Here is a 27,362-nt window from a genome sequence, read left to right on the forward strand (position 1 = left end):
ATAAAATACGTAACAAACAGATCATCGCTACCTCATACGAAACAGAGCTTCGGTTTTTTTCTCCAAAGGTAAAATACGAAACAATTGTGACGGAATAACCACATGATCAATTTCCAATTTCAAGAATCATCTTAATAGTGTGGGTCAAATTCAGTTATCATTTGTGATAAAAGAAGACTTATAAGGCTCATTTATGTGTCACATCAGTCCATATCAGAATTTTGCACCAGATTTTTGCACGGAATTGCGCCTGAACGACCACATTGATTTGCGACAACTATTTTTAGGGATGACATTGTACGATTTTTTAATTTTAGGAACCATTTAAATGGTATGGATCAATTTTCAGAGACCATTTATGATAAAAAGCCTTATATATATATAATCTACTTCAAATTAAGCTTGAAAAATAGCACATGATGACCATGATATGTCAATTCAAGTGTATGAGCCCATAGTCCATGCTAACAATGTTGATGACCAAAACCAAGTCCTTTTAAGAAAAACCCAAAGAATTAGCACATGATGACTAGTTCTTTTAAGAAAATCCCAAAGAATTAGAAGGCATGCAATATCGGATGATTTTATTTGTTATCTTCAAGAATCCGAATTTAACCTGGGAGAGTTTGATGATCCAATTACATTCAAGGAAGCCATGACTAGTTCTCAAAATGAAGAGTGGTTGAAAGCCAAGAAGTCTGAGCTTGAATCAATGAGTAAGAATGGAGTTTGGGAGTTAGTACAATTACCAAAGGGGTGCAAGACTGTAGTATGTAAGTGGGTATTCAAAACCAAAAGAGATTCTAAGGGAGACATAGGGCGACATAAGGCTAGATTAGTAGCCAAGGGGTTCACTTAGAAGAAAGGAATTGACTACAATGAGACATTTTCTCCAGTTTCTACCAAAGATTCATTTAGGGTCATAATGGCACTTGTAACTCACTTCGACTTGCTTCTACACCAAATGGATGTAAAAACTGCATTCTTGAATGGTGATTTGGATGAAGAAATTTTCATGAAGCAACTAGAAGGGTTCATTCAAGAAGGGAGAGAGAATTTGGTGTGTAGGCTTAAGAAATCCATATATGGTTTGAAACAAGCCTCAAGGCAATGGTACTTGAAATTTGATCAAGTTATACAAGATTGTGGTTTCATTAAGAATCCGTCCAATGAGTGCATATATCTAAAATTCAGTGGGAGGAATTTTGTAATCTTGGTCCTTTATGTAGATAACATCTAGCTAGCTAGCACAAATCTTACCCTACTCCACGAGACAAAGCTTTTCTTGATAGATTTGAGATGAAAGACATGGGAGAGGCATCTTACATTTTGGGGATAGAAATTACTAGAGATAGGAAGAATAAAATACTTGGCTTATCTCAAAATGCTTACTTTGAACGAATTCTGAAAAGGTTCGAGATACAAGATTGCAATGGTTGTGACATTCCCATGGCAAGGGAAGACAAGCTAAGTAAATCCCAATGCACTTAAACTAAAAATGAAAGGATAAAGATGGCAGGAAGACCTTATGCTTCTCTTATTGGCAGCCTCATGTACACACAAGTGTGCACTAGACCCGACATCGCTAAAGCAATTGGTGTTTTATCTAGATATCAATCTAATCCATGTTTCACTCATTGGATGGCTGCAAAGAAAGTCATGAGGTATTTGAAAAGGATTAAGACATAAGCTCTGCTATAGAAAGACCAACAACCTTGAGTTGATTGGATACTCAGATTCAGATTGCAGGGTGTGCAGATTCTCTCAAGTCTACTTCTAGCTATGTTTTCCTACTCGTTGGAGGAGCAATGTCTTGGAAAAGTGCAAAACAAGGGGAAGTTGCAACGTCTACTATGCAAGCTGAATATGTAGCTTGTTATGAAGCCACTTCACAAGCTGTGTGGTTGAAGAACTTCATATCTAACATGAATGTTGTCAAATTGATTGCTAGGCCCATTCAGTTATGGGGTGATAACAAAGTTGATGTTTTCCATGCTCAGAATAACAAAAGGTCTAATGGAATTAGACATTTGGATCTCAAGTATAAGATGATTAGCAAGGAAGTCAAGAAGCGGCAAGTCAAAACTGATTACATTGATACTAAGTCTATGTTGACAGATCCATTCAATAAAGCTCTTCTGATTCTCAAGGAAGTCAACAAGCAGCAAGTCAAAACAGATTACATTGATACTAAGTCGATGTTGACGGATCCACTCAATAAGGATCTTCCTAATTCAGCGTTCCATGTGCATGTGAAGAACATAGGCTTAGTTTTCGATTTTGATGCATTGAATTAGTGGGAGATTCATGTTTTATAATTTAGTGAGTTTTTTTTGCATTCATTTTGGAGTTAAGTCACTAAGACTATTAGTTTTTTGTTGGTCCATGAGTTTTGGATTATAAAGTTTGAAGCATTGTCAGTCATCTTCATTATGATCTTGTTTATTGTTTTATATATCTGTGTGGTTGTTAATGCAGTTATCAAGTAAAAAGTAAAGTTAATTCTTTAAAGTCACAAGCATTTACAAGATGATATAAAGAATGTTTTCAAATATGGTTTTCATTAAAGGTAGAAAACTAAGGTATTCTAATACAGTTACATAAGTCATCATGCTAGCACCGACTGGGTTTTAGACATAAGGTTTCGGTCATTATTATTCATTTTTAACAGTTTTGGAGGGCTTCCTTTGAAGCATTAAGCAAACTTACATGGTCTGATCAAGGATGACCTTAGAAATTAAAATATCAAAATATTACATCAAGTCTAATATTTATATTTCGATTTTCTCACTTATTGGTGCTTCATGTGATTAACCATGCTCGCATATGTGATTATGAAGACTATGGACGTTACCCTTGTCCAATAAACATAAAAAATTTAGTTCTATGTGATTGTGCTAATTGACAGAAGCTATAAGGAACTTTGAGTTTAAGTGATTTCCATGGCCACTAAAGTAATCCTAATTTGGTTTCTCTTAAGTTAGTTTCATACAATGCTTGTTTCGATCAAGTGGGAAAATGTTGGAGTAAAATTCGGTTCTCACAAGATTTTGTGGTCTCACAATCATTGTACGTTACTTGAGGATCAAGTTAGGATTAGGGAATTAACTTGAACTTTACCTGTTGCAAAAGGAATGTAATATTAAGTTATTATTCTTGCTAAAGGGGTTCCTAATCCTGATTGGTTAAGGAGATATAGACATATTTAGTTACCTAGTAGGTCTTAATGATGGGGGCTAAGCCTATTAGGTTAACATGCCTATATAAGGTTCCTGCGTTTGCTGATACACGCAATATTCACAAACTCCCCATACGGTTTGATTGCTAAGGATTAGTACAACGTATAAGACTCTTTGCGCACCAAGCTTTCGTCCATGGTGTCTTCAAGTTAGTTACTTACTTGTGTTTTAATCTATATAGGCTAATAAAGTTTTACATGTGATATCAGAGTATAGCTTGTATGATTAAGACCTTAAAAGAAAATTAAATGAGAAAACTCGGTAAAGCTCTTTTCGTTCATCATGTTATAGTTTATAGTTTTCTGATTTAGTTTTTGCCTTCAAATAATTACGCATAATGGCTACCATGTTTTCAATTGTTTGGCATGCAAATTGGATGAGGGGTTTACATTATTATATTTTTGTGCATCAATGCCATGTTAATTAACATATTGCCAATATAAGGACTAATTGAAAGACATTAAAATTCGACATATATTTGCATGATGGATTGTTTGCAGATTCTAGTAAGACATGTCTGGTATTGTTGACCCTAAAAACTACCTAGCCTACGTGGTGCACAGGCCGAGCCAAGTAATTAATAAGCTAACTACGTCAGTCGGTTGAATGTGGGCGTTTGGCCGGTAAGTAAAATATGTTGATGTGGCATTCTTGATCTCACGATTGCGGCCGAGGAAGGAACACGTCTTGGCCTTCGGGTTCTAGAGCCTAAAGACAAGGCTGCTAGTTCTGCAAAGTTCAATATCAAATTTGGCTTTCAGTGTGCCAAATGTAGTAACCTGGTGACACCTTACTTCGCCGAAAAGGCTGATGAGATGACCTCTACTAACAAGGACTCAGAAATCCTTGTTGTCCAAGACTTGGGCAAATAATCAGTCGACCTCAAAGCAGTGTTGTTTATCCAAATTGAAGGTGCTCCTCGGTCGGCTGATTCTACGGCTTCAATGCTGTTTATCCAAACTGGAGGTGTGTTGGCGAAGAAAAATGAAAATAAAAATCTCAAGGTGTTTGAGAAGTTTGCACATGACAATTGTGTGTTGAATTTGAGGCCCTAAATGTCGTATGCCACTTTGTATTTATAGGAGCAAATGTCAATTGCATGCCTTAGCAGAAATCATGCCTCAAACTTTACTTCCTATTCCAACTAGAAATTCTTTTTTTCCACCACGTTGGTGCTGGTGCAACCATGCATGCATAATAAACTCCAATATAATTCCATCATTAATTTTAGGGTAAATTACACAATAACCCCTCAGGTTTGAGGTCTTGCATAAACTCATACACCATCTTTAAAACATCTCACTTTCATACCTCACGAACGTGAAGCCCAGAAATGATAACCCCCAACCCCCCATCACCCCACCCCACCCGCGTCCCCCATCCCAAAACCAGAAACCCGAAACACACCCCCCAACCCGCGACCCTTCCTCCCCAGATCCCCATTCCTGCAACCAATTCGTCTTCTCCCCGCACCCACACTCACCTTTCATCCCCCTTCTCCTTCCTTCATGTTCATCTTCTTCCCCCGAAACCCCTTCCTGCAACCCAAAAAAACAAAAAACCCAGTTCGTCTTCCCCCCGCACCCGCACCCACCCTAGCACCCGATTCCACCTCACGAACCCGGCGATGGCGGCATAGACGAGATTTGAGTTTTTTTTTTTCCTTCCTTTTCTTTTCTGGGTTGCAGGGGGAAGAAGATGAAGATGAAGGAGAAGAGAGGAGTAGGGGGAAAGACGAACTGAAGGGGTTTTTTTTTTTTTTTACTTCTTTTTGGGTTGCAGGGAAGAAGATGAAGATGGGGGATATGGGTTTGGGGGTTGCGGGGAGAAGAGAAGAGGATGAGGGAAGGTTTAGTTTTTTTTTTTTTTTAATATTTATTAAGAAGATTTAGGTTTTTTTTTTAAAAAAAAATTGCCATGTGACACATATTTGGCAGCCACGTCAGCACTTAACGGATTAATGAATGAAAAATGTAACGGATGTATAAAATGGTACATGAGGTATGAAAGTGAAATGTTTTAAAAATGTTGTATGGGTTTGTGCAAGACCTCAAACCTGAGAGACTATTGTGTAATTTACCCTTAATTTTATCAAACCCATACTTGCATAAGGAGTCAAAATCTCCTACTGATGCATACCATGTGGCAAGTATCAAAAGGCATATGCCATTTGTATTCATGTGATAATCATCACATCCTACTTCATCATCTGATGCCACGCCTTAATGCACCCCATAGGCATATTCCATCATCATTCAAATCAATTGGGGATTTAGACAACACTAAGTTAATATAATTCAATATATTACTGAAAGATAAATATTATGATTAAAACATAATATTATCCCTCAATAATAATTAAAATTATCTTAACCACTTTGTCGTCCAGTTTAGAACTCTGCTCACTCAACAGTCTTGATTACTCGGGTTGATGGTGTCATTTTGAGTCCAAATAGATATAAAGATTAATAATCCATGCATAAAGTAATATTTGATCAAGTTTTTAGGTGTTGCTTGTTTGATATCGATTAAGCAAGCCGTAGCGGCTTAAATGATTTAAGTGGTCTCTAAATCCAAAGTCCTATTGATCAAATTGTGTTGTTTTAATTATAATGATTACACTAATCTTCTTGCTCGTAAGTGTGGATTATTTTAAGGGAACTTTAACGAAAAGCACCTGGTACTGTTCACTTTAACAAAAAACCACATTTTTACACTAAAAAGTCAATCCTGGTACTATTCACTTTACCCTTTATTTTGTCCTTATCATTAAAACTCAAAGTTTTCAAGCCCCTTTCATTAGTTTTCCTTTATTTTAATTGGTTCACTTAGACAAGAGCATGGTATGGAATATATACTGTAAGAATTTGTGGAAGGTTTTCTTCTTTCTCGTAAGTGTGGAAAATTTTCCATGAAAGTAATTCTTATAACTATGTATTTTAGCACCACATACATATTAACTTTCTTGCCCGTAGGTGTAAGTTAATTATGTTTTGAAGTTTATGGGGATTAAGTATGTATTTGTTTAATTTTCAGTTGTCAATGCTTCTTTGAATTTCAATTCAATCCAAGCTTTAACTAGGACCAACTATAAAAATTGGAAACAAGACTTAGAGATTGTTCTAGGTCTCATGGACTTAGATGTTGCTTTGAGAGAGGAAGAACTAGATGTTCCTGAAGAGGATGACTCGACTAAGATTACAAACAAGTACGAGAAGTGGCATAAGGCAAATAGGATGGTAATTCTCATTATGAAAAAGGGCAATGTCTGACACTATGAGAGGTGGTATTGCTGATATGGAAAGTGCTAAGGAATTTTTGGCATCAATTGAAGCTAAGTTCAAGGAATCCGATAAAGCTGAAATCGGAAACCTTATGAACTCATTGACGACAACCAAGTTTGTCGATGGAAGTGTGAGGGAGCACATATTGGGGCTGATTGATATTGCTACTAAGTTGAATGCTTTGGATGTTGCAATTAGTGATTCATTCTTGGTTCATCTGGCTCTCAACTCTTTGCCTTCGGAGTACTCTCAACTGAAAAGCACCTACAATGCTCAAAAGGAAAAGTGGGATCTCAATGAGCTTATAGCTATTTGTGTTCACGAACATAAGATAAGAGAAAAGCAAGGTTGCTAATTTAGTCCACACTCCACACCCATGCTAAGAATTATACCAATGAAATTTCCAAAAACCCCTCCTACAAACCTAAGGGGTCTAACAACTTCAAGGCAGCAACTAAGCCAAATGGTTTGAAGTGTTGGTTTAAATTCATCTTGTTACTAGTCTTAGCATACTTTTTTTATTCAAAAGAAGTTACCAGTTGGTCACGAAATCATGGCCGTCATTTTTTTTTTATGTTGGAGATTTATAGAAGTATTTTAACTTTCCTCTAACTACCATCGTAGGATTTCCTAATGTTTTATTTTGTCAAATTCTATTTTAGTGCGTACTCATCACATGCCACAACATTCCTCATCACTTATCAACAGTAATTTCTAATCAAAATATCCAAAGGGAATTATTATTAGCACTCCAAAAATCTCATTTGACACTTTTTATAATTAGGAAGAAAAGTACACTTGTAAGGAGTGTATAATGAGATTTTCGAAGTGTTAATAACAATTTCCTATCCAAAAAGCCAAATCAACAAACGGCCCACAAACTTAATGGTGTGCAAAACGAACGGCTGAGATATCACAATCAGAAGAGATTTTTCAATGTATCTACATCACATGTCATTATATAAATAAAATAATATTTAAAAAATAAATAAACAAATGATGTAACCGCGCCGTGTTATTCCCGTCACGTTAAAAATCTCTCCGCAACCAGAACGTAACATACCATAACACGTAAGAGCAATTCCACCGGAGGGCTTTTTGCCCAGCACCCAGCCGAATAAATAGGCCAGCACACAGGGAATCCCCTCCAGCCGACCCAATTGCCCAGCTCCCAGCCCAAGCCGGTCTCTAGCCCAGTCCAAAATTGACTGAGGCGTGGCCCGGTCCATATAGCCGACAGGTGGGGTCCGCGGCGCAGGCCCACTCAGTTCTCAAAGGAGAGGCGACGTGTCACGCTATATGCCATTGGATTTCCAACGGCTAGTTTTTCTAGACCGTTGGATTTCTAATGGTAAAAAAAATTTAAATTTGACTTTTAAATTGGACCGTCCGATCACAGATCAACGGTCCACGTTAATTAACTAAATTAATATTTATTAAAAAATACAGAAAAATTATTAAAAAATACATAAAATTTTTAAAAAAAATTATTTTTTTATTTATGAATACCTAACCCTCATCTTCCACCTTACACCACATTTCAATATTTTCTACACTTTCTACCAAAGCTTTCATATACTTTTTGTGTGAAAAAAAATACCAAAAAGCTTGTGGTTGAAGAATAAAGTGTATTTGATGAGTTTATGTAATTTCATTTTAGTGTGTTTTTTTTATAGTTTATTTGATGAGTTTATGTAATTTTATTTTAGTGTGTTTTTTTTTAAGTTAATTTGAAATTTTATCTGAAATTGGTTAAAAATTCTTATTCGAAATAAACTTAAAAAAAAAAAAACACACCAAATAAATGCGCTGGGTGCCAGCCCATTTTTTTAGGGGTGGAGATGCCTTGGCCTATTACTGTTCACTCCAGTCTATTACTGTTCACTTGAGTGGATAAATGCGCTGGGTGCTGGCACAAAGTCCTTAGGGGTGGACTTGCTCTAAGAGTCACAAGGAATCACAACCCGATATTTTCAGAATCCAAGGTGGAAGAAACAGACAACATTTTTGTCCGATGTGAGAAATCCAGCCGGAATTCTTAAGTGATCAGAAACCTCTCGATCAATCAAACAACTGGACGGCTTAAATCCCCCTTTGTTTTTTTTTGGTTTTTCGATCTTAATTATGTGGCTGCCACACAAACGGAACAAAAATAAGACCATCAGATTGTGAAAAATCTTGGGGTTTTGAGGGTCGGGAGATGGATCAGTTTGTGGTGGTGTGAGGAGTCCACGACCCCTAATTAGTTGAGAAATTTGGTTTTTCGCAACTGGGTTTCTCTCGGATATGGCGGAAAAGCTTTGCCTGATGGCCTCCCATGGCTATCCTCACGGCCGCGTTCTGCACCAGGAGCAACTCATGAGCGTTATCAAGGTAAAAGCAAAAGCCTTTGAGCTCAGCTTATGACTTTTTTCTATAGAAAGTTTTCATCTTTGTGTTTATTTTGGAATAATGTTCATTTGGGTTGCTTTTTCTTGATTGGTGTTGTGTGATTGTTTGAGCTTTAATGGGATTCATGTTTGATTTGTGATTTGGGTTGGTTTATTTGAAGCTAAAGGTTTCCATTTTTGCATTTGTTTTATGAGGAGATTCATTGGGTTTGTTTTTCTTGATTGATATCATGTGATTGGTTGGGTTCTTTTGGGATTCATGTTTGGTTTGTGATTTGGGTTTGTTTGTGTATTAATAAAATTCGGTTCCTCGAGGCTACATATGGTGCCTGTGATCGGATTGGATTGGATTGAAGGTTCATTGGATTGAAGGTTGTTTATGGAGGAAATGGAGGCCAACTTCCAAGTTGTATCTTGAAGGTGGAAAATGGATGAGTCATGAAGGAACTTTTGTCGGAAGGGATAAGTTTCATTCTTACTTCAACAGCCCTTGGATGTAGTGAGTTATCCAATCCAATCCAATCTTAGGTACCAAATGTGGCTTGAGTTTATCTTGTATGTTTAGCTCTAATTGGGTTTCAATTTTCTTGTTTCGGTTTTGGAAGAAATTGCATGTCTGTTGGTATTTTCCTTTCTCTTTTAAAGCTGTTGCTAGTAAGTTTATAAAGAATTTTCTGTAGTTGTTTGGTATTTATCTGTCCTGGTCCCATGCTCCCTGCCAGTAATTAGTTTTTTGTTAAAGAAACTAATCTTTTTTTAACACAGGATTTTCAACCCTTTATGCCAAGTTTTGGAGCAAAGGAGGAAATCACAAAGTTAGGGTCTTTGAAATTGGTGCCGCAGCAATGTGAGGAGCCATGGAAACTCACAAGTGGAGTGCCGGAGGCCAATTGGTTTGTAAAGACTGTCTCAGAAATTGAAAGACCTCCACTTAATTTGCAAGGTATGCACCTCATTAGCTTTTTGTTGTATGCAGATATACTCGAGTCTCTGAGTTTAGTTATAACCAACTAATATTTTCATTCCATTTCTGTTTCTTTCAGTGAACTTAAACTTTGTCTATCTTGTTCTGTTCTGTTTATAGTATGTAAAATAAGAAAGTTTGATTTGTGCTATATGATTTATTCTTATTCACGTCTGGTGTAACTTTCTTTTAATGACGGACTCGTGCATCCTAAAAATAGTAGAATAACTGTAGTAGGCGATAAGGACATATGGTACACTCACCATGCTGGGGGTAGATTGGACTAGGAGTGGCGTGAGCATAATTTTGTTTGTTGCAAAGGTGTCGCCGTTAATATATGTTTGTGTGTAAATGCTTGAAGGCTGAGGGGAGTGATCGAAATACTGCTATATCCTTGTTGAATTTGTAATACTGAAATATTCTTCCTTTGCAATATGTTGAATTACCACTTTTTCGTGCTGATTACAGATGTTCGTCCAGACTCAGTGCTGTTCAGCATTGGAATTGCCGAACACTTCATAAAACGTGAAAAGATGTTGCAGTTCCTCAGATCAGGAGAGGGTGAAGTGGAGAGAGGCGCAGTAGATATAACCTTACTATATGACTTGATGGGGTTACATGAAATGGGCCAACAACCATTAATGCCATCTCTTATCTACCCGGGAAGTGAGTTTAATACCCAGAAGCCTCTCTTGGACTTTGTGGGCGATCTTCACTGGAGTTCGAAAATTACAGTTCAGCCAGATGGTCGAGTCTTATTCACAGGTACTGAGGCTGAGATGAAGCATCTCCTTTCAGTTGTAGCTGAATTTTACTCCTTGAGAAACACAGTTGTTTGGAAAAAGCAGTCTGTGTTGGTTCCGCACTTTAAGAGGTACGCATGAATGCTTGTACCTGTTTTCACTCAAATATGGCACTACTTGTTTTACGGGATCAATTACGTATATTACTCCAGAAAATACAGGATCAATTACGTATAATTTAAATGTTCTCGATCTCTTCTGTTCCGCTTCTTTCTTTTCTCCTATTAAACACAACCTGACAATAATTCTATGGACCAGTGTGGGGAGCCGGGAAGCAGGAGTTATCATTGATGGAACTTTGGTCAATATGCAGGCGACTACGCTTGCTCCCTTGAAGAGGTATTGTTTTTCATGTTCTGGCTCTTGCTTTGATACTGTATTGGTTTTTTCTCTTTTTATTGACATCAACTTATATCTATCAATATCTTCGTATCTACCTGCTTTATGTGATATCAGTTTCAATACTGAATGAAATTGTTCTTTTGTAATTGATATTATTGGTTTCCGCACTCGTGCGCCTATTCTGCCACCAAATACTGGATCAGGGCATCATTCTTACTGAATTTATGTCTGTTTTACTTAACAGTCCCGAAAAAGTTAAGACAAAGGCGCCCAAGCGGAGGAGTGGTAAAAAAGCAGGCAAAGATAGAGATCTCTACGAGCGGAACTACTTCCACGCCTGTGAGAGCCTTCTATCCATAATGATGAACAGAAAACAGCATGGGAAACTGGCAGTTCTCTCACTTAAAAAGTCCGGCCCAGAGCTTCCGGAACTCCTAACCCAGTTTTCTGCTGGTATCGCTGGAACTGGCTTGGCTGTCCTTTTCTCTGTCCTCTGTAAAGTAGCTTCTGGGAGGGTACCCCTTTGTGCGTCCAAACTCTTGAACACCGGAGTTGCATTTGCATTAGTCTGGCTCTCTTGGGGGGTGAATAAACTGAGGGACACAGTTGTTCAAATCAGGAAGAATTCAAAGAAGCCAGGTTTACAAGAAGAGGAAATAATGAAAAGGGTAGATAGAAGCGTGAACGAGATTTACTTGAGAGCCGGAACATTGATGGCGGTGGCGGTGTTGAGGCTTGCTTGAGCATGAAACGAGAAAAGGAAGAAGAAAACGGTAGGATGATTTGAAGAACATTTGACCGGATGGCGAGTATAAATGTACATATGCAGGCCGAGCTGAGTGATCATCAGTCGAAGCTTTGTGAGCATGAGGTGAAGGATGATCGGTCTTCTAAAGACGAATTGAATTTTGATTCCGAAGCCACTCCACGGTTGACGGGAACCTGGAGCTCCCCTGAGCTCTGGCTAATGACCGGTCAGCCGGTAGTAGTAGTTTAGTAGCAATCGCAGTTTTCGTGCACAAACTCTCTCCCATCCCCTGTATCGCCATCGCCTCTATGACTAGATAAGCTGTTTTCACTGGTTACTTGTATTCTTGTCATGGCCGGTCCTCAATTTAACGTCTTCGACGCGAACAGTGGCAGACATCTTATTTCGGTCAAGGAGCAAACCGGAAAACAAACACCGAAACCATACAGAACAATTAGAGCCCGTTTAGTATTCTACTTTAATCTAACATTTTAAACTCAAAAACAATTTTCAAGTTTTAGGCCTTAAAAACTTGTTTGGTATGACTATTTTAAAAAACTGAACTCAAGAATAATTCAAAAATATAATCTATCATCTAAAAACACAAAAAGTGAGTTTTTAGAGTGTTTAAACTTAAATTCACTCTTGTCTTTTCTCCCCCTTCTCCCCTCACTCCAAATCCATCTCTCTTTTCTTCTTTCTCTCTCCCCCTTCTCTCTTTTTTTTTCTTTGTTTTTTTTACATTTTTCGTCACTCTTCCAATTCGCTCTCTTCAGTTTCTCGGTTCTTTCTCTCTCTCTTCTTCCTCTCTATCTCCTCCGATCTTCTCACTTCTTTCTCTTTCCTCCAATCATCTCTTACTTTCTTTCCTCCTCTCTCCTCTTTCTCTCTCAACCCCTTTTTTTGGATCTTTTTGTCCAGTTTAAGTTGTAAGATTTAAAATTTTTAAATCGCATACCAAACAAGTTTTTGAGTTTTAAAGAAAATTGTTTTAAAGAAAAATTCTTAAGAAATGCTTTGAGAAATTATAAAAAAATTTAAATATGATATCAAACAAGCTCTTAGGGTTTTCCTTCGAGGAAAGCGAAATGGATTAGCAAGGAATCGGAAAAATGTCATATTGTACATACAAAAGAATACAAGTCACTTGAACATGCTAACCCTGATCGCATTATTGCCAGGCTTGGGAACAAAAAGACTAATGGGATGCAAAGGTGCCAAATTTACTCAATTTACTCTCTTCATTCTAACACCAAACAATCTCATCGACTGAACCTAAAACAAACTCATCGACTGAACCTGGAACAAACGCATAAACCGCGGATTATGTAAACAATTATGACATGTCATGTTTCTCTAAGTGAAGAGTTCTTTGTTTCTCGACGCCTTTTTCCACTAACGTGAATACAGTAAGTGATTCAAATGATCGTGCACCGGAAAATCTTCATTCTCAGAGTACTTTCGAAACAACTCCTGCACCAACCGTTCTACCTCCCTCCCTCAAGGCAAATCTTTGTCCTGCCAAATGAACACAGGGAATGTTTAACCTTCAAAAAATTTCACAATTAAGACACGACAACTAGTCGTATTAACTATTAACAAATAAACAAAGAAAATTCTTAGGTTTCTGTGGCAGAGATGATGTGAACAAACCTTGTTCAAGAGGAACTGGTTGAATCAGCTCAAAAACTGCAGTCACGTTGTCTCCAGGCATAACCATCTTAACATTTTCGGGCAGTTCTACCTTTCCAGTGATATCTGCTGTTCTCAAGTAAAACTGAGGCCTGTAGTTTGAGAAAAAGGCAGTGTGGCGTCCACCTTCATCCTTTGTGAGGACGTATATTTCTGCTTCAAACCTCTTGTGTGTCTTCACAGTTCCTGGCTTAGCAATTACCTGTGCAATGGGACAAATAAGTGAGGCGGAGCCATCCAACATTTACAGCAGTCGGTGCCAATACATAGTTTCGTTGCCATAATAAAGACAAAAATTTAGAGCATTCGAATAAACAATAACCAATAGAAGGATAATTTCCACATGGTATAACCTAGTTGGGCAAACTACAAGGGTTAAATATGGGTTTTAATAGAATTTCCACAAGTTGTATAAAGTAAAATAAAACCAACAGCTGATAACTTTCAGGTGCAATTGAAACCACATACCTGTCCTCGTTGGATATCTTCCCTCTTCAGACCTCTAAGAAGAAGACCGACATTATCACCAGCCTAATCAAGTGCACAAACCCATCAACAACAACAACAACAACAACAAAGCCTTTTCCCACTAAGTGCACAAACCCATCAATGAAATATATTTCCTGCTCTTAAAAAGCATTGGTATCTTGAAGAGTATTTAGATTAAGTCACTTACTTGTCCATGATCCAAGATTTTCTTGAACATTTCAACACCGGTCACCACTGTTTTCAAAGGAGAACCCTGAAAAAGAACACAAACTTAGGACCAGACATTCGTAGAGTGGTATTTTACCCTAAAGCTATCAAAGACACCCATATCAAAAGGTTAATGCCAACTCATAGAATGAGTTGCATATACTAAATCATCTGCTAAAGAAGTAATAAGGGAAGAATCGCATAAGAAAGCATTGCAGCACAATAAAATATAAAAACTTGTTTTACACAAACCTGATGTAAACCCAGAATCTCAACTTCCTCACCAACTTTAATGGTCCCTTGTTCAACACGGCCAGTGGCAACAGTTCCACGACCCTTCAAGACATTAAAAAAAAATTAATTAGTAAACTGACTGCTACAATGTAGCTACTGTAACACCAAAAACTAAAAAATGAAAATCCAGTGAAAATAAGGAGCAGAACAGAGCAAGGCAAAAAGAACTATGCAACATGAAAATATGGACAATTCAAATAAAGCACGTCATTGTTCTAGGAAAGCTTGTAATAATAGTTTCATGATCAAAACAATAGTAATAGTATAACACCTAATAATAGTTCAAAACAATAGAAAGAGTATAGGAACCAACGATGATATTACAATGGAACTGTACTTGGATATTATGAACAAAATTGCAGGCAAAATTTAAGACAATTCTTGTAATGAAATAACAAATGTCATACCCTAAAGGATTAAGTTTAACTCATTAAGGAATCTGTAAATGAGTGTACCTAAATGCATCCCCAACTTACCTGAATTGAGAAAACATCTTCAATTGGCATCAGGAAGGGTTTGTCAAGCTGGCGTACAGGGTCAGGAATGTACTCATCCACAGATTCCATTAACTTTAAGATTGCCTTTTTGCCAATCTCATCATTTGTGCCTTGTAAAGCCGATAGAGCTGAACCCCGGATAATCGGAATTTCATCCCCAGGGAACTTGTAGAAGCTAAGAAGCTCTGCCAGAAATAGAAAGCAAATTTATAAGAACTTAGATTGAATATAAAGCTATCAGATAATGAAATGATCTCTTAAATGATAAATGATTATATCTACTAACCACGGAGCTCCATTTCAACCAGCTCTATCAACTCCGGATCATCGACAGCATCAACTTTATTGAGAAAACATACAAGTGATGGCACACCAACCTGGGCAATACACACAATAAGAAAAGTATACACATTATCATACACCATAAATGCACGAGATAAAACACATCAGTTTGAACTTTTTAAAATCTAATAACATAAAATACCCACTTGGCGAGCAAGCAGAATGTGTTCCTTAGTTTGTGGCATAGGCCCATCGGGAGCAGAGACAACCAGAATACCTCCATCCATTTGGGCAGCTCCAGTAATCATGTTCTGCATATTAACCATTCATATTAGATGACTAAATCCATGCACAAGACTACTTAATATTATTCCCTCGAATTCAAAGCTTACTTTGACATAATCTGCATGTCCTGGGCAGTCCACATGCGCATAATGGCGCTTCACAGTCTCGTATTCTACATGAGCCTACAAAATAAAGGCAAACCTAAGGTAGGTGGGAATAATAATTCGAGAAGACGGGCCAGAAACAAATGGAAACTAGTAGGGGTTGTTTGGTATCCTTCTTGAGTCCAATTTCTTGTTTTTGAAACTAATGAGTACTAAGTAATTTAGCTACATTCATCATTTTCGAAAACAAAAAATTGGATCCAAGAAGGATACCAAACAGACGCCATTCCAAGAATATAAAAAGCCAAGCTGATAATAAAGACAAACTTCTAACCGTTGCAATTGTAATTCCTCTCTTTTTCTCCTCAGGGGCCTTATCAATTTCGTCAAAGGCCACAGCCTTAGCTTTCCCTTCTTCTGCCAGTACCTGAGAAAAACTCGAAACATTATATTATGATCGAAAAGTTTCCATTTTTTCCTCCAACTCTCTCATATGAACTGGGTCCGTCCCATTTCATGTGACGGAGATGGGACTAAAGTTGGGAAAGCAGTTATCTTTAGCAACATCCTTTTATGCTATGTTTTATGAAGCAAATGCAGAGATAGAAATACAGCCCACAAAACCTCATATACAAGACAACCAATACATCGAAATGACCGACCTTTGTAATTGCGGCAGTCAGCGTCGTTTTTCCATGATCAACGTGTCCGATTGTTCCAACATTCACATGAGGTTTTCTGTACATGCATTCACAATACGATTACAATTCACAATCCAAAAAACTCACATCCAATGACGCAAAATCCAATTCAGATAAAAACAATTAAACCCAATAACAAAAACTCAAACGGTGCAAATCTCTCAATTAATTCGCTGCAAAAGGTCCTAATTTCTTACGAAAATGAAAAATTCAAACTTTAAGCAACAGAGACAACGAGTGAACACTAACGTGCGTGTGAAGGTGGCCATGGATCGCCACCAAGGACTAGGACTACAAGATCGGTCATTTCCGAAAGCAGCGTCGGAGATTGGAGAACCGGCGGCGGCGATCGATCCTCGGCCGCACAAGTAGATATGCGAGGAGTATGGGAGGATGCGCCTGGACCCAGGGTTCCTGAGAGCGACCGCAGCCATTGAAATGAAGGAAGAAGCAGAGAGACAGAGATGGACTTTTGGCTTCACAGCCTTCCCTACTCAGTATGGCGGAGATTTGAGCGTTGGGGTTTTAGGGCTTTTGGGGATTTCACGAGGGTTTTTGCGGACGGGCGATTTTGGTTAGAACTTAGAACCCGTTAAAACGCACCCGTTTCAATCGGAAACATTTCCTCTCTGGGTCTCTCCTACTAAGGCTATCGGATCAAATGATCCGGACCTTTGAAATTTCATTTAACAATTCACCTATTTTGATGCTTTAAAAGATATAATAATTTTTAGCTGTTGGATGAAATTTCAAAGATCCAGATCACTTTATCCAGCCCGTCTAACGACCTGTATTAAACAAAACCAATATGATTACGTATTATGTAATTAATTATCTTTTGGTTTAGTGATATTAATTTATTTATAAAATAAGATGTTAAACTATATCAGACTCTTTCATGTTAAATAAGATGTTACATCAGAGAGATTTATAAACCTAAATATAGTTGTGGGTTGGAACTTGGAGGATAAAATACATGAAATTTCAAAAACTAGAACAGGAAAAACTCGAAGTTTATTCTTCAGTTGGACAATGTGAAAGAATATTATTTATGTATAAAACTAAATCAAACTTTAGATTTTTATTTTTAAGAGTTAATTATTTGTTTATAAAATAGGGTGTAAAATATAGTTTTGACTATAAGCAAATAGAATTTAAATTTTTTGTGTAAACTAAAAAAAATATATAGTTGTTGACCCTAAAAACTACCAAGCCTACATGGCGCGCAGGCCGAGTAATCTATATGCTAACTACGTCATTCGGTTGAATGCGGGGCGTGCCAACTCGTTGGCCGAGCTCGGCCGAGGAGTAAATTTGTTGATGTTGCGTTGGGTGCGCGGCCGACTTCTGCGTCTTGCGATTGCGGCCGAGGAAGGAACATGTCTCGGCCTCTTGGGTTCTCGAACCTGAAGACAAGGCTACTATTCTTACGAAGTTCACGAATCGTCGTCGTCAGATTCGATTACAGTGATGGTATTCGTCAGAGTAAACTCACGCCGAATCGACACCAAAGTGTAAGGGCACAAATACTCAAAGCGGATATGAGTCTTAATAGTGAACGTGGTTCGGCCGTCTGAATGCCGAACTCTAAATCCCACTTGAGAGTATCCAATCATAAAATAACTCGGCGTGCAATGCGCCGAGCTCAGTAAGCTGTAACACCTCACTTCGCCGAGAAGGCTAATGAGATGACCTTAATCAACAAGGATTCGGAAACCCTTCTCGACCGAGACTTGGATAGGTAACCAACCGTCCTCGCTGCAGTGTTGTTGATGCCAACGGAAGATGCTGCGAGATCGGCTGATTCTACGGCGACAGAGTTATCTATGCCGACTGAAGATATCACCGGTTGCTTTCACAGTGCTGTTGATACCAACGGAAGATGTGTCAGCGAAAAGATAAAATAAAAAATGTCAAGTTGTTGAGAGAGTTTGCGCAGGGTAGTTGTGTGTTGAATTAGGGGGCCTCTGAATGGTGCACGACCTCTCATATTTATAGTGATGTATATCTGCTGCGGCATCCAGGCTAAAATAATACTCCTCGAAATATTATCTTTAATACCCCACGGATTGCTTTTCAATTCTATCTCCTGCATGCAATCTCATCTTCAAATTAGTCCTTGATTTGATAATGTCTGACAACATCATCATCACCCTAAAAAGTCCTAGCCACCCTAGGCTTCTTAAATGTCACCATTATCCAATACTTTTATCTTGACATTCCCCCATACTTTCAGACTAGGTGCATGCAACGAACGTGATGTCAATCTTTTGAAGATACATCCAGGCCATTCTAATCCAATGCATAGCTAACAACTCCAAATTATTCCGGACTGTTCTGCTTGTTTAGAGGTATAATTTGCATCTTATCTTATCCCATTCAAGAATATGTCAAGATAACTCATAAAAAATTATTATTATGATAAAACCCATAATATTATCCTTTAGCAAAAATATCTCCATTTTTCCATCCGACGGTTGAGAACCATGCTCACTCAACGGCCTCGATTACTCGGGCCAATGATGTAAAATCAGGTCTAAACAATAGTACATACTAAGTTTACCAAAAAATATATATATAATACTAAATTATTTAAAAAGACTAAAAGCATGAGGTTAGGCATATGTACAAGCTAGCCTTATAATGCCTTCGCCTTTGTTTATACCCGTGGACACTAGATATATTCAATTAGAATTTTGAAAGAGTTTCGGTGAATTAATAATTTCAAGGTATTAAATTAGATTTTAAGAGACTTTATATAAAAATTTAGTTGTATTTAATTGGGAATTCTAAAGATTTTTGTGTAATTATATTGTTGTTTAGCAAAATATTGTGAATTCACAATTAAATAATTTTAAAAAGGGTAATGCTAAGAAGACTAAATTTGTAGAAAAAAATTTAGAAACAAAATGATATGAAAGTTGATGATTGGTTTATTATTTAAACGTTGATAAACGTGTTCATCAACGCTTAAATAATGAGACATCAGCTTCCTTTTAAAACTCAACTTCCTTTTATATTTTGAGTTTCCTTGGTCCGTAAGTTTCATTATTTCTTAAGTCGTAAGCTCTTCCATATATAACGAGACTTCAGCAGCAGTTTGTTACTTTGATTAATCCTTGATCGGAGAGATGCGAATTTGGGAGGGAGTATGGTGGTGTTTGGGTGCACTTGCTCTTTACCTGCCCGGATGGAGATTCAGTAGGTAAGTAATTAACCTAAGATTTTATATTAAGCAGAGATTAAACTTAATTAGTAACAAAATAACGATTAATTATCTATTTTCAAATTATTATAGAAGTTAAATTTCTTTGAGGTATCACTTAATAGTATTCTTTACAAACAAATATTATGGACGGTGAGTTGAATACCAATCTATTTCTCCACGCCTTAGCGTAAATATATTGTTGTAACAAACTGATGTTTTGTGATTTTACAGTGATGCAGATGTTCTTGAGTCGGTCCCTCGGATTAAGCAGATGAGTGAATTGGGTATGTGCCTCTTTTTCGAAAGACATGAATCGGGTTACTTGCACATACACTCCCTGAGGTTTCTCGAATTTTCACAAAACTTCCTAAGATTTTGAAAGTAACACAAACTCTCCTTGGTTTTCTAATCAACCGGTGAATATAATATTTGAGTACTAAATGAGTAGTTTACACCGAAGTACATGTGTATATTTTTTTTATAAAAGCGATATTGAGGGAGCGAGAACTTAAAACACGCAATCTTGGATGCAAGGGTGAATGCTTTAGCCGCTCGAGCCATGAGCCCGTTGCATATTGGACAATATGTTTTAAAGTAAGAGGATAGATGATAGCAGCAGTAGGAGAAATAACATGATGATGTGAAACAGACTTTTAAACGCATTTTTGTATGGAACATTGCTAGGAAAGAGATTTATTTGCTATTCGTCGGCTTTGATTTGTTTCCTACATAACGTCGAGTTGTCTTGTTTCATTTGTCAGCCAAACTGTTGGAGTTTAGGCGGACACCTTTGGTGGTTGGAGTTTCTGGGACCGTTTGCTGTGAAAATCCAATCCACTGTGAGTTTGCTGGTTTACGAGGCGTAGTTGTTATGCAAACGGTACAGAAATGATAACTTCAAACGTCGTACATGAATTTTGAATGCTTTCTTTACTGGTGATTTTTGATATCGACTTCTTCTTTAGGCAGCACAAAGGTTTCTGAAACGCAACGAGAAAGGTGAGTGGCAGATGGGTTATACTTCGCTACTTTCAGAATGTAAAGAAGTGCCCTGGTATTTGGTGAGTATCTGCTCGCTGTCACCTCTCTCTCTCTCTCTCTCTCTCTCTCTCTCTCTCTCTCTCATGTTCATTGTTGTGCTTGATGGTGATGGTGGTTCCTTGATTTTGTATACCAGGATGATGGAACTGGCCGGGTGAATGTGGTCGGAGCTACAGATGCCTCAGGCTTTACATTTCCAGCTTCAAGTGGTCAATTTGAACAGTCCAGGAGATGCCACAAATGTGAGATGAACAGACTCGAATGTGAGACAAAGAGAAGCGTCGAGCGTGAGAGAATAGATGACCGTGAAGGCATCAAGGTTTGTATTGTTTAGTAATATGCATATTTATATATGGTAAAACTTCATCGGTTTTTTATCACAAATTGTCCTTTATGTTTTGGCAACTCATCAGTTTGGTTCTTCATGTATTCACTTGCTCATCAGTTTAGAATGTTCAAATATATTTTGTCACTCATCTTCGACTTTGGAGCTCTTCCCCGTTGATTGAAACACAAACAGAGAGGGAGGAAAACATGGTGCTGCTGCTGCATTCTCAAATTGAATTGAGGACCTAGAAGTCTATGAGAACTTGCCAGGGGGCGAGTGGTTTCCGTTTCAGATTGCGGGACTGAGTTTAGGATCTGGGAGTTGACTGTGGGGTTCTCGGAGGTGGCAGCTTGTTGGATGAGCGAGTTAATAGATGAAGGACCAAACTGATGAGTTGCCAAAACATAAAGGACCATTTGTGATCAAAACCCAAATCGGTTCAACTAACATTTTTGCTATTTTGTCTTAGTTACTGGGAGTCCAGAGAACTGAGCATGTACTTCCAATTGGTATTTCTCTGAGTGTTGTTGGTGAGGTATGTTTGAAATGCTATGAACTTGTGATGTTAGGCCACTTAATATATACACCAATCCTTAGGTTTCAAATTCATGTTCAGGCCGTCAAAGACAACGTTGGTACCATTCGCATTCAAAAACCCCACAAAGGGCCATTTTATGTCTCCACCAAATCCATCGACGAGCTCATTGCGAGCCATAAGAACTGGGCAAGGTTTGTTTTTGCAATGTACACTACTCATCCGCGTCTTTTTGCGCCTTCTCTGAAGCACAATTAATATAAACATCTTTACCAGGTTTCTGAAATGTGCATCTTTTGGTGTGGCTGTGATCGGTCTTACTTTGAATGCCGCTGAACTTGATAAGTACATCAGGGAAAGACTGCGCCGCTCCGAATGGATGAGAAGCAGGAGAAGGTAAGTTTTGCCCAAGTTACATTTATTCGGAAACTTACTGCAAGTAAAAGTCACTGGTTGTCATCACTGCCTCTGTGGATAGAAGCGCATTTTATTTAACCCCAGATATGATTCTTTTTTTTTCCTTCATAATTTGAACTGTCTGTTGAGACCGATCGAAATTGAACTTCCTGTCTGTGCAGGGCTGCTGCTGTAGCTGATATAAGATCTCGGCAACATAATGCAGGTAGGTATATCGCGGAGTATCCACATTACAATGCTACTTGTCATATGATTCGTATAATATATCGCTTGGAAATGTACCAAAACGCTTTAACATTTTTTTCTCCCAGGTTCATCGGACACAAGGGCCGTTGCTGCAGATTATATAAGATCTCAAAGAGATAATGCAGGTAGATATATAGCGGAGTGTCCTCGTTACAACACTATTTATCGGATAATATATGCTCGGAAATGTGCTGAAAGGCTTTAACTTTCTTTTTTCTTCTCCCGGGTTCAGGCGAAAGGGCTGCTGCTGCACCAGACGGGGCCAATTCATGTGTGATATGCCTTGAGCAGCAGTACAATGTTGTTTTCATCCCGTAAGAACTGGCTTTTCGATATTTGAGTCAATGGATCGTCTAGTGTTCCCTTATAAACTTAGCACACTTATGACTTATTTATTGTATCAGGTGTGGTCATATGTGCTGTTGTACAACTTGCTGCTCGCAGCTGACCGAATGTCCCCTCTGCCGGCAACCATTTTCTCAGGCGGTGAGGACATTCCGCCCTTAAGAGAACGCTTAATGCGATAGGTGGTCTGGTAGATCGACGAAGAGATCTCGTTGATATGATAATATTTTTTTTCGGGAATCTGTTAGACTTCAAGTGTTCTTAGCTTAAACTGGAAGTCTGAGTTTTGTTATGCGTAATAAATATGCATCGTGTTATAAGGATAGGATGGCCTGACCAGCCTCACCTCATTTCTAAACAGAACTGTTCTCCTAGACTAGACTTCAAGATTCAAGAAAATGGTGGTCATCAACCATTTGATCGTAATCTCTTATTGACTCACTAACTTTTTCTATTGTACTTTCTCATAACGTTTTCTGTTTTACTTTCTCATGTTGGATTAAGATCGAACGGTGGGTGACCACTATTTTCCTTGACCCTGAGGTCTAGGAGAGCACGTCTCCATTACTAAAACCCACTTTCACATAGAATGAGACCATGTGAATTGAGGTTGGTACTCATACATTCTTAGGTTGAATTAAGATCAAGCGATGGGCGACCGCCATTTTCTTTGACCCTGAAGTCTAGGAGAACATGTCTCCATTCCTAAAACGCACTTTCACATAGAATGAGACCATGTGCATTGAGATTGGTACTTATGCAAGATCAAATAGAACTCAACACTTGGTATTACGGTGTAGTAATGTTTCTCGTTACTAGTTTGTGAAAGGTCTTAACTTTTTTTTTTTTTTTGAACAAATGTGAAGAGCCTTAACTTCGATTCTCATAGAAACGTATTCAGACCAAATTATTATGATTGACCCATTCTCATAGAAACGTATTCAGACCAAATTATTATGATTGACCCATTGTGTGGCTTATTAACTCAATCCCCATCATTTTTAGTGTAAATAATATGGTTGTATTAAAAAGTAGATTATAAGCCTCCAGATCAAATGACTATGGCTAAGATGGCTGACCATTAGACGACGGCCGAATCGAATTCTGATTCAGAAGCACTCGACGGATGATGGAACCTGGAGCTCCCCTGAGCTCTGGCTAATGACCAGTCAGCTGGTGGTAGTAGTTTAGCAGCGATTGCCAACAGTTGATGCAGAATGTGAATAGGGGGGTAACATTGTGGTCTCTCCAAATCCCCTCGGTACTGTTTTCTCGTTTCGGCTCATCCTCAAATTAACGTCCTTCGACGCTAACAAGCCAGAAAACTAACAGCGAAACCATACAGATCATTTTGGGGTTTCCTTCAAGGAAAACGAAATGGATTTGCAAGGAACGAAATTGTAAATGCAAAAGAACATACATTACTTGAACAAACTAAACCCAAAGGTGCATGAAAAAAGACTCGATTTACTGTTCAGTCTAACACCAGACAATCTCATCGACAAAACCTAAAACAAACGCATAAAACGCGGATTATGTAAATAATTAACATATGTCATGTTTCCAAGTGAAGAGTTATTTGTTTCACCGCGCCTTATTCCACTAACGTGCACATAGAAAGTGATTCAAATGATCCAGCACCAGAAAATCTTTATTCTCAGAGTACTTACGGAACAACTCCTGCACAAACCGTTCTACCTCCCTTCCTCAGGCAAATCTTTGTCCTGACAAATGAACATAGGGAATGTTTAGCCCTCAAAACTTTTCACAATTCAGACTCGACAACTAGTCGTATTGGATATTAACAAATAAGCAAAGCAAATTCTTAGGTTTCTGTGGCAGAGATGATGTGAACAAACCTTGTTCAAGAGGAACCGGTTGTATCAGCTCACAATTTGCGAACAAAGCTGCGAATCCCATATAACGTATGATAGGCCAGGGCTAAAGCTGAAATCTCGAGGGTGATGGGGATGAGCTTTGATGAATAAAAGAGGAGTTGGTAGTATTTTTCAAAGGTGAAGCAAATCAAACCCATTTTCATATAAAGAAGATAAAAAAGAAGAACTACAGTAGCTAGGACAACCCCTGAGATTCTATTGGTAATTGAAAATGTCGAATTGAGATGTGGCTTATAAACAGGAAGATGAGGAGACAATGGGCGAAGGTTCATGTTATTAGGACTAACGGTCCCTTGTTCAACAGGGCCAGTGGCACCAGTTGCAAAACCCTTCAAGACATTAAAAAAAAAATTAATTAGTAAACTGACTGCTACTGCAACACAAAATAAAAGAGTGAAAACCCAGTGAAAATAAGGAGAATCACAGAGCAAGGCAAAAAAGAACCGTGCAACATGAAAATATGGACAATTCAAATAAAGCATGTCATTGTTCTAGGAAAGCTTCTCAATATAGTCTCATGATCAACGCAACGATGATATTAAAATGGAACTGTACTTGGATATTATGAACAAAATTGCAGGCCAAAGTTAAAACACTTCTTGTAACGAAATAACAAATGTCAATAACCTAAAGGATTAGGATTAATTCGTTAAGGAATCTCTAAATGAGTGCCTAAATGCATCCCCAACTTACTTGAATTGAGATCAAAACATTATATTATGATCGAAAAGTTTCCATTAAGGAATCAAAACAGCATATTATGACCGAAAAGTTTCCATTAAGGAATCATACAGCATATTATGACCGAAAAGTTTTCATTTTCCCCCAACTCTCTCATATGAACTGGGTCCGTCCCATTTCGCGCGTGTCGGAGATGGGACTAAGTTGGGAAAGCAGTTATCTTTAGCAACATTCCTTCATGCTGTGTTTTATGAAGCAAATGCAGAGATACAAATACAGCCCACAAAACCTCACAAAAAATACAATCAATACATCGAAATGACGGACCTTTGTAAGTGCGGCGGTCAGCGTCGTTTTTCCATGATCAAATCCAACATTCACATGAGGTTTTCTGTACACACATGTAAGTCGATTACAATTCACAATCCAAAAAACCACATCGATAGAACATAGATATGCAACTTCAATGACGCAAAATCCAATTCAGATAAAAAAAATTAAACAGGCCAATTAAATCCTATATATATAAAATTAAAAAATTAAAAAAAAAACTCAAACGGTGCAAATCTCTCAATTAATTCGCTACAGAAAGTCCTAATTTCTTACGAAGAATGAAAAATTAAAACTTTAAGCAACACAGAGACAACGAGTGAATACTAACATGCCGGTGAAGGTGGCCATGGATCGCCACCAAGGACTAGGGCTAAAAGATCGGTCATTTCCGACAGCAGAGTCGGCGATTGGAGAACCGCCGGCGGCGATCAATCCTCGGCCGAACAAGTAGGATTGCGGCGAGTAGGAGAGGATGCGCTTGGAGCTAGGGTTTCTGAGAGCGGCCGCAGCCATTGAAATGAAGGAAGAAGCAGAGAGAGATGTTTTGATAGGACCTTGGTTCCGATCCGCCAGAAGGAGAGAGAGTTAGACTGAGTTAGAGAGAGAAGATTAATACACTCAGCTCATGACCCGTTGAAGGGTAAATACGTCATATTCAGAAATACGATATGCATACTCTACATGGGCCTAAGAGCGAGCCTACCCCTCCCAATGACTCCCAAAAACTATTGCATAAAATTTCGACACATGTGAAAATATCGATATAAAAATTTATGAAAATATTGATGTTGGTTTTGATATTGGTTGTTTTTGACAAAAATTATGAAAATTTACAATGGATGGGTATATCAACTCATTGGATTTAATCGAAATTAGAGAAAAATTTCTCATAAAAAATTTAGAAGTTCGAAATATGCTATGGTTCCGACAAAATTTCTAAATCGGTAAATAAGTAGATATTCAATAATTTTTCTATAAAGATCATTCTTGATTTTTTGGATAAATCGACAGATACATCAATAATTTCATAGATATTTTAAGTACCGCCAAAACCCACAAAATGCTCTCCACTGCGAGCACAACCAGTCGAGTTACAGTGAAAGGAAGTAAAGTTTGACTGCTCAATCGAGCAAGAATAATCCAACCTAGTGCCTGAGGCCATGTGTCGTGAGCTAATGGCACTCATGTTATACTTTTTTTTCTCCATGCTTGTTTTAATTAAATGAGCTCAATACATATCCTGTTTTAATTAAAAAAAGTAGAGAGCTGCTACACTCATATCATTGTCTTATTTCTCCACCCACGTTATATTTACACACATTATAAAAAGTTAAAAAATTAAAATGTTATTTTCCCACCCACTATTATTCCTAAAATAACCCTATATATAATTAAAGATAAATTTCTCTTAAAAAAAGAAAATAAAAAAAATAATATTACTCTCTTCTACAAATCAGAAAAAAAAACACCAAGGTCTTCTAATCTTCAGCCTACACATTTGGTCGGAATTGAAAATGGAGAAGCTTACTCGAGTAAATCATCTCTCAAGCCCGAACCCATGTTTTAACTTCCTTCAGCAGTTTACTTAGTCCTGCAATATGTTTGTCGTTAAAAGTCGATTTGCACTTGGTATGAACATGATGATCTTTTCACTTCATTAATGGTTGATGTCTTTTCTGCTTGGCATTCTTACCAGTTAGGCCATCATATAACATTTGGAACCTCTCCTGGGGCTCGTAAGAAAACCCTTCCGAAAAAAATGTTCTTTGGCCAAAACAAGCCACTCAAAACACTTGGTTCATCACCGTCACAATCAGGGTAAAACCAAAAAAAGGGTACTGAACATTCACACCGTCATGCTGTTGGGTGTTCGAAATTTCAAATGGAACTGGATTACTGGAAGTCTGGAAGGAAAGGTCGATAAGGGGACTGAACGGACTGAAATTATGGAACTTGAATTCCTTTGAAATTCTGGAATTTGAAGGACTACGGCACCAAGCATATAATCC

General features: G+C 37.9%; 4 protein-coding genes across 7 annotated transcripts; 2 read left to right on the top strand and 2 right to left on the bottom strand.

Moving 5' to 3' along the window:
• The first annotated feature begins 8,482 nt into the window (after window positions 1-8,482).
• Window positions 8,483-12,107, top strand: LOC126588619 (uncharacterized). The gene is made up of 5 exons (XM_050253725.1): window positions 8,483-8,896; window positions 9,679-9,856; window positions 10,346-10,751; window positions 10,939-11,019; window positions 11,267-12,107. The coding sequence occupies exons 1-5, from the start codon at window positions 8,810-8,812 to the stop codon at window positions 11,763-11,765; spliced, it is 1,251 nt and encodes a 416-aa protein (XP_050109682.1). The 5' UTR covers window positions 8,483-8,809; the 3' UTR covers window positions 11,766-12,107.
• A 730-nt stretch (window positions 12,108-12,837) lies between these two features.
• Window positions 12,838-16,904, bottom strand: LOC126588618 (elongation factor Tu, mitochondrial-like). Its single transcript, XM_050253724.1, has 12 exons — window positions 16,571-16,904; window positions 16,283-16,358; window positions 15,955-16,047; window positions 15,624-15,698; window positions 15,438-15,542; window positions 15,236-15,326; window positions 14,929-15,134; window positions 14,411-14,494; window positions 14,139-14,204; window positions 13,931-13,993; window positions 13,424-13,664; window positions 12,838-13,288 (listed from the first exon to the last, which is right to left on the bottom strand). The coding sequence occupies exons 1-12, from the start codon at window positions 16,753-16,755 to the stop codon at window positions 13,221-13,223; spliced, it is 1,353 nt and encodes a 450-aa protein (XP_050109681.1). The 5' UTR covers window positions 16,756-16,904; the 3' UTR covers window positions 12,838-13,220.
• LOC126588622 (succinate dehydrogenase subunit 3-1, mitochondrial-like) lies at window positions 12,838-25,954 on the bottom strand. Of its 4 annotated transcripts, none has more exons than XR_007611536.1 (5): window positions 25,682-25,952; window positions 25,348-25,411; window positions 24,301-24,668; window positions 23,950-24,165; window positions 12,838-13,045 (listed from the first exon to the last, which is right to left on the bottom strand). XR_007611536.1 is itself a non-coding variant. In XM_050253728.1 (4 exons), exons 1-3 carry the CDS (start codon window positions 25,864-25,866, stop codon window positions 24,330-24,332), a joined length of 588 nt encoding a protein of 195 aa, XP_050109685.1. In that variant the 5' UTR covers window positions 25,867-25,952; the 3' UTR covers window positions 23,840-24,165; window positions 24,301-24,329. The 4 variants fall into 4 exon arrangements, 2 of the variants coding, with proteins under 2 accessions (XP_050109685.1, XP_050109686.1); XR_007611535.1 differs by having other exon boundaries at window positions 12,838-13,069; XM_050253728.1 differs by lacking the exon at window positions 12,838-13,045 and having other exon boundaries at window positions 23,840-24,165.
• On the top strand, window positions 19,406-22,867 carry LOC126588620 (E3 ubiquitin-protein ligase SP1-like). The gene is made up of 12 exons (XM_050253726.1): window positions 19,406-19,526; window positions 19,761-19,813; window positions 20,291-20,409; window positions 20,495-20,590; window positions 20,707-20,889; window positions 21,368-21,433; window positions 21,515-21,627; window positions 21,710-21,829; window positions 22,012-22,055; window positions 22,162-22,221; window positions 22,329-22,410; window positions 22,501-22,867. Exons 1-12 carry the CDS (start codon window positions 19,453-19,455, stop codon window positions 22,601-22,603), a joined length of 1,113 nt encoding a protein of 370 aa, XP_050109683.1. The 5' UTR covers window positions 19,406-19,452; the 3' UTR covers window positions 22,604-22,867.
• Window positions 25,955-27,362: the final 1,408 nt, after the last annotated feature.

The sequence above is a fragment of the Malus sylvestris genome, chromosome 11, assembly GCF_916048215.2.
Source record: "Malus sylvestris chromosome 11, drMalSylv7.2, whole genome shotgun sequence".
Classification (NCBI taxonomy): domain Eukaryota; kingdom Viridiplantae; phylum Streptophyta; class Magnoliopsida; order Rosales; family Rosaceae; genus Malus; species Malus sylvestris.

Bases quoted from the DNA above. Each gene is read 5' to 3' on its own strand.
- LOC126588618 (XM_050253724.1), bottom strand. From the start codon at position 16,755: ATGGCTGCGGTCGCTCTCAGGAACCCTGGGTCCAGGCGCATCCTCCCA. The intron at 15,699-15,954 runs GTTAGAAGTTTG...TTTATTTTGTAG, and splicing joins GAGGAATTACAATTGCAACG to GCTCATGTAGAATACGAGAC. The intron at 14,205-14,410 runs GTTTGTGTAAAA...GTTCTTTTTCAG, and splicing joins AGATTCTGGGTTTACATCAG to GGTTCTCCTTTGAAAACAGT.
- LOC126588619 (XM_050253725.1), top strand. From the start codon at position 8,810: ATGGCGGAAAAGCTTTGCCTGATGGCCTCCCATGGCTATCCTCACGGC. The intron at 8,897-9,678 runs GTAAAAGCAAAA...TTTTTAACACAG, and splicing joins AACTCATGAGCGTTATCAAG to GATTTTCAACCCTTTATGCC. The intron at 9,857-10,345 runs GTATGCACCTCA...TGCTGATTACAG, and splicing joins ACCTCCACTTAATTTGCAAG to ATGTTCGTCCAGACTCAGTG.
- LOC126588622 (XM_050253728.1), bottom strand. From the start codon at position 25,866: ATGGCTGCGGCCGCTCTCAGAAACCCTAGCTCCAAGCGCATCCTCTCC. The intron at 25,412-25,681 runs GTTAGTATTCAC...ATGTGTGTACAG, and splicing joins ATGGCCACCTTCACCGGCAT to AAAACCTCATGTGAATGTTG. The intron at 24,669-25,347 runs GTCCGTCATTTC...AATGTCTTGAAG, and splicing joins TGACCGCCGCACTTACAAAG to GGTTTTGCAACTGGTGCCAC.
- LOC126588620 (XM_050253726.1), top strand. From the start codon at position 19,453: ATGCGAATTTGGGAGGGAGTATGGTGGTGTTTGGGTGCACTTGCTCTT. The intron at 19,814-20,290 runs GTATGTGCCTCT...TTCATTTGTCAG, and splicing joins TAAGCAGATGAGTGAATTGG to CCAAACTGTTGGAGTTTAGG. The intron at 20,591-20,706 runs GTGAGTATCTGC...TTTGTATACCAG, and splicing joins AAGAAGTGCCCTGGTATTTG to GATGATGGAACTGGCCGGGT.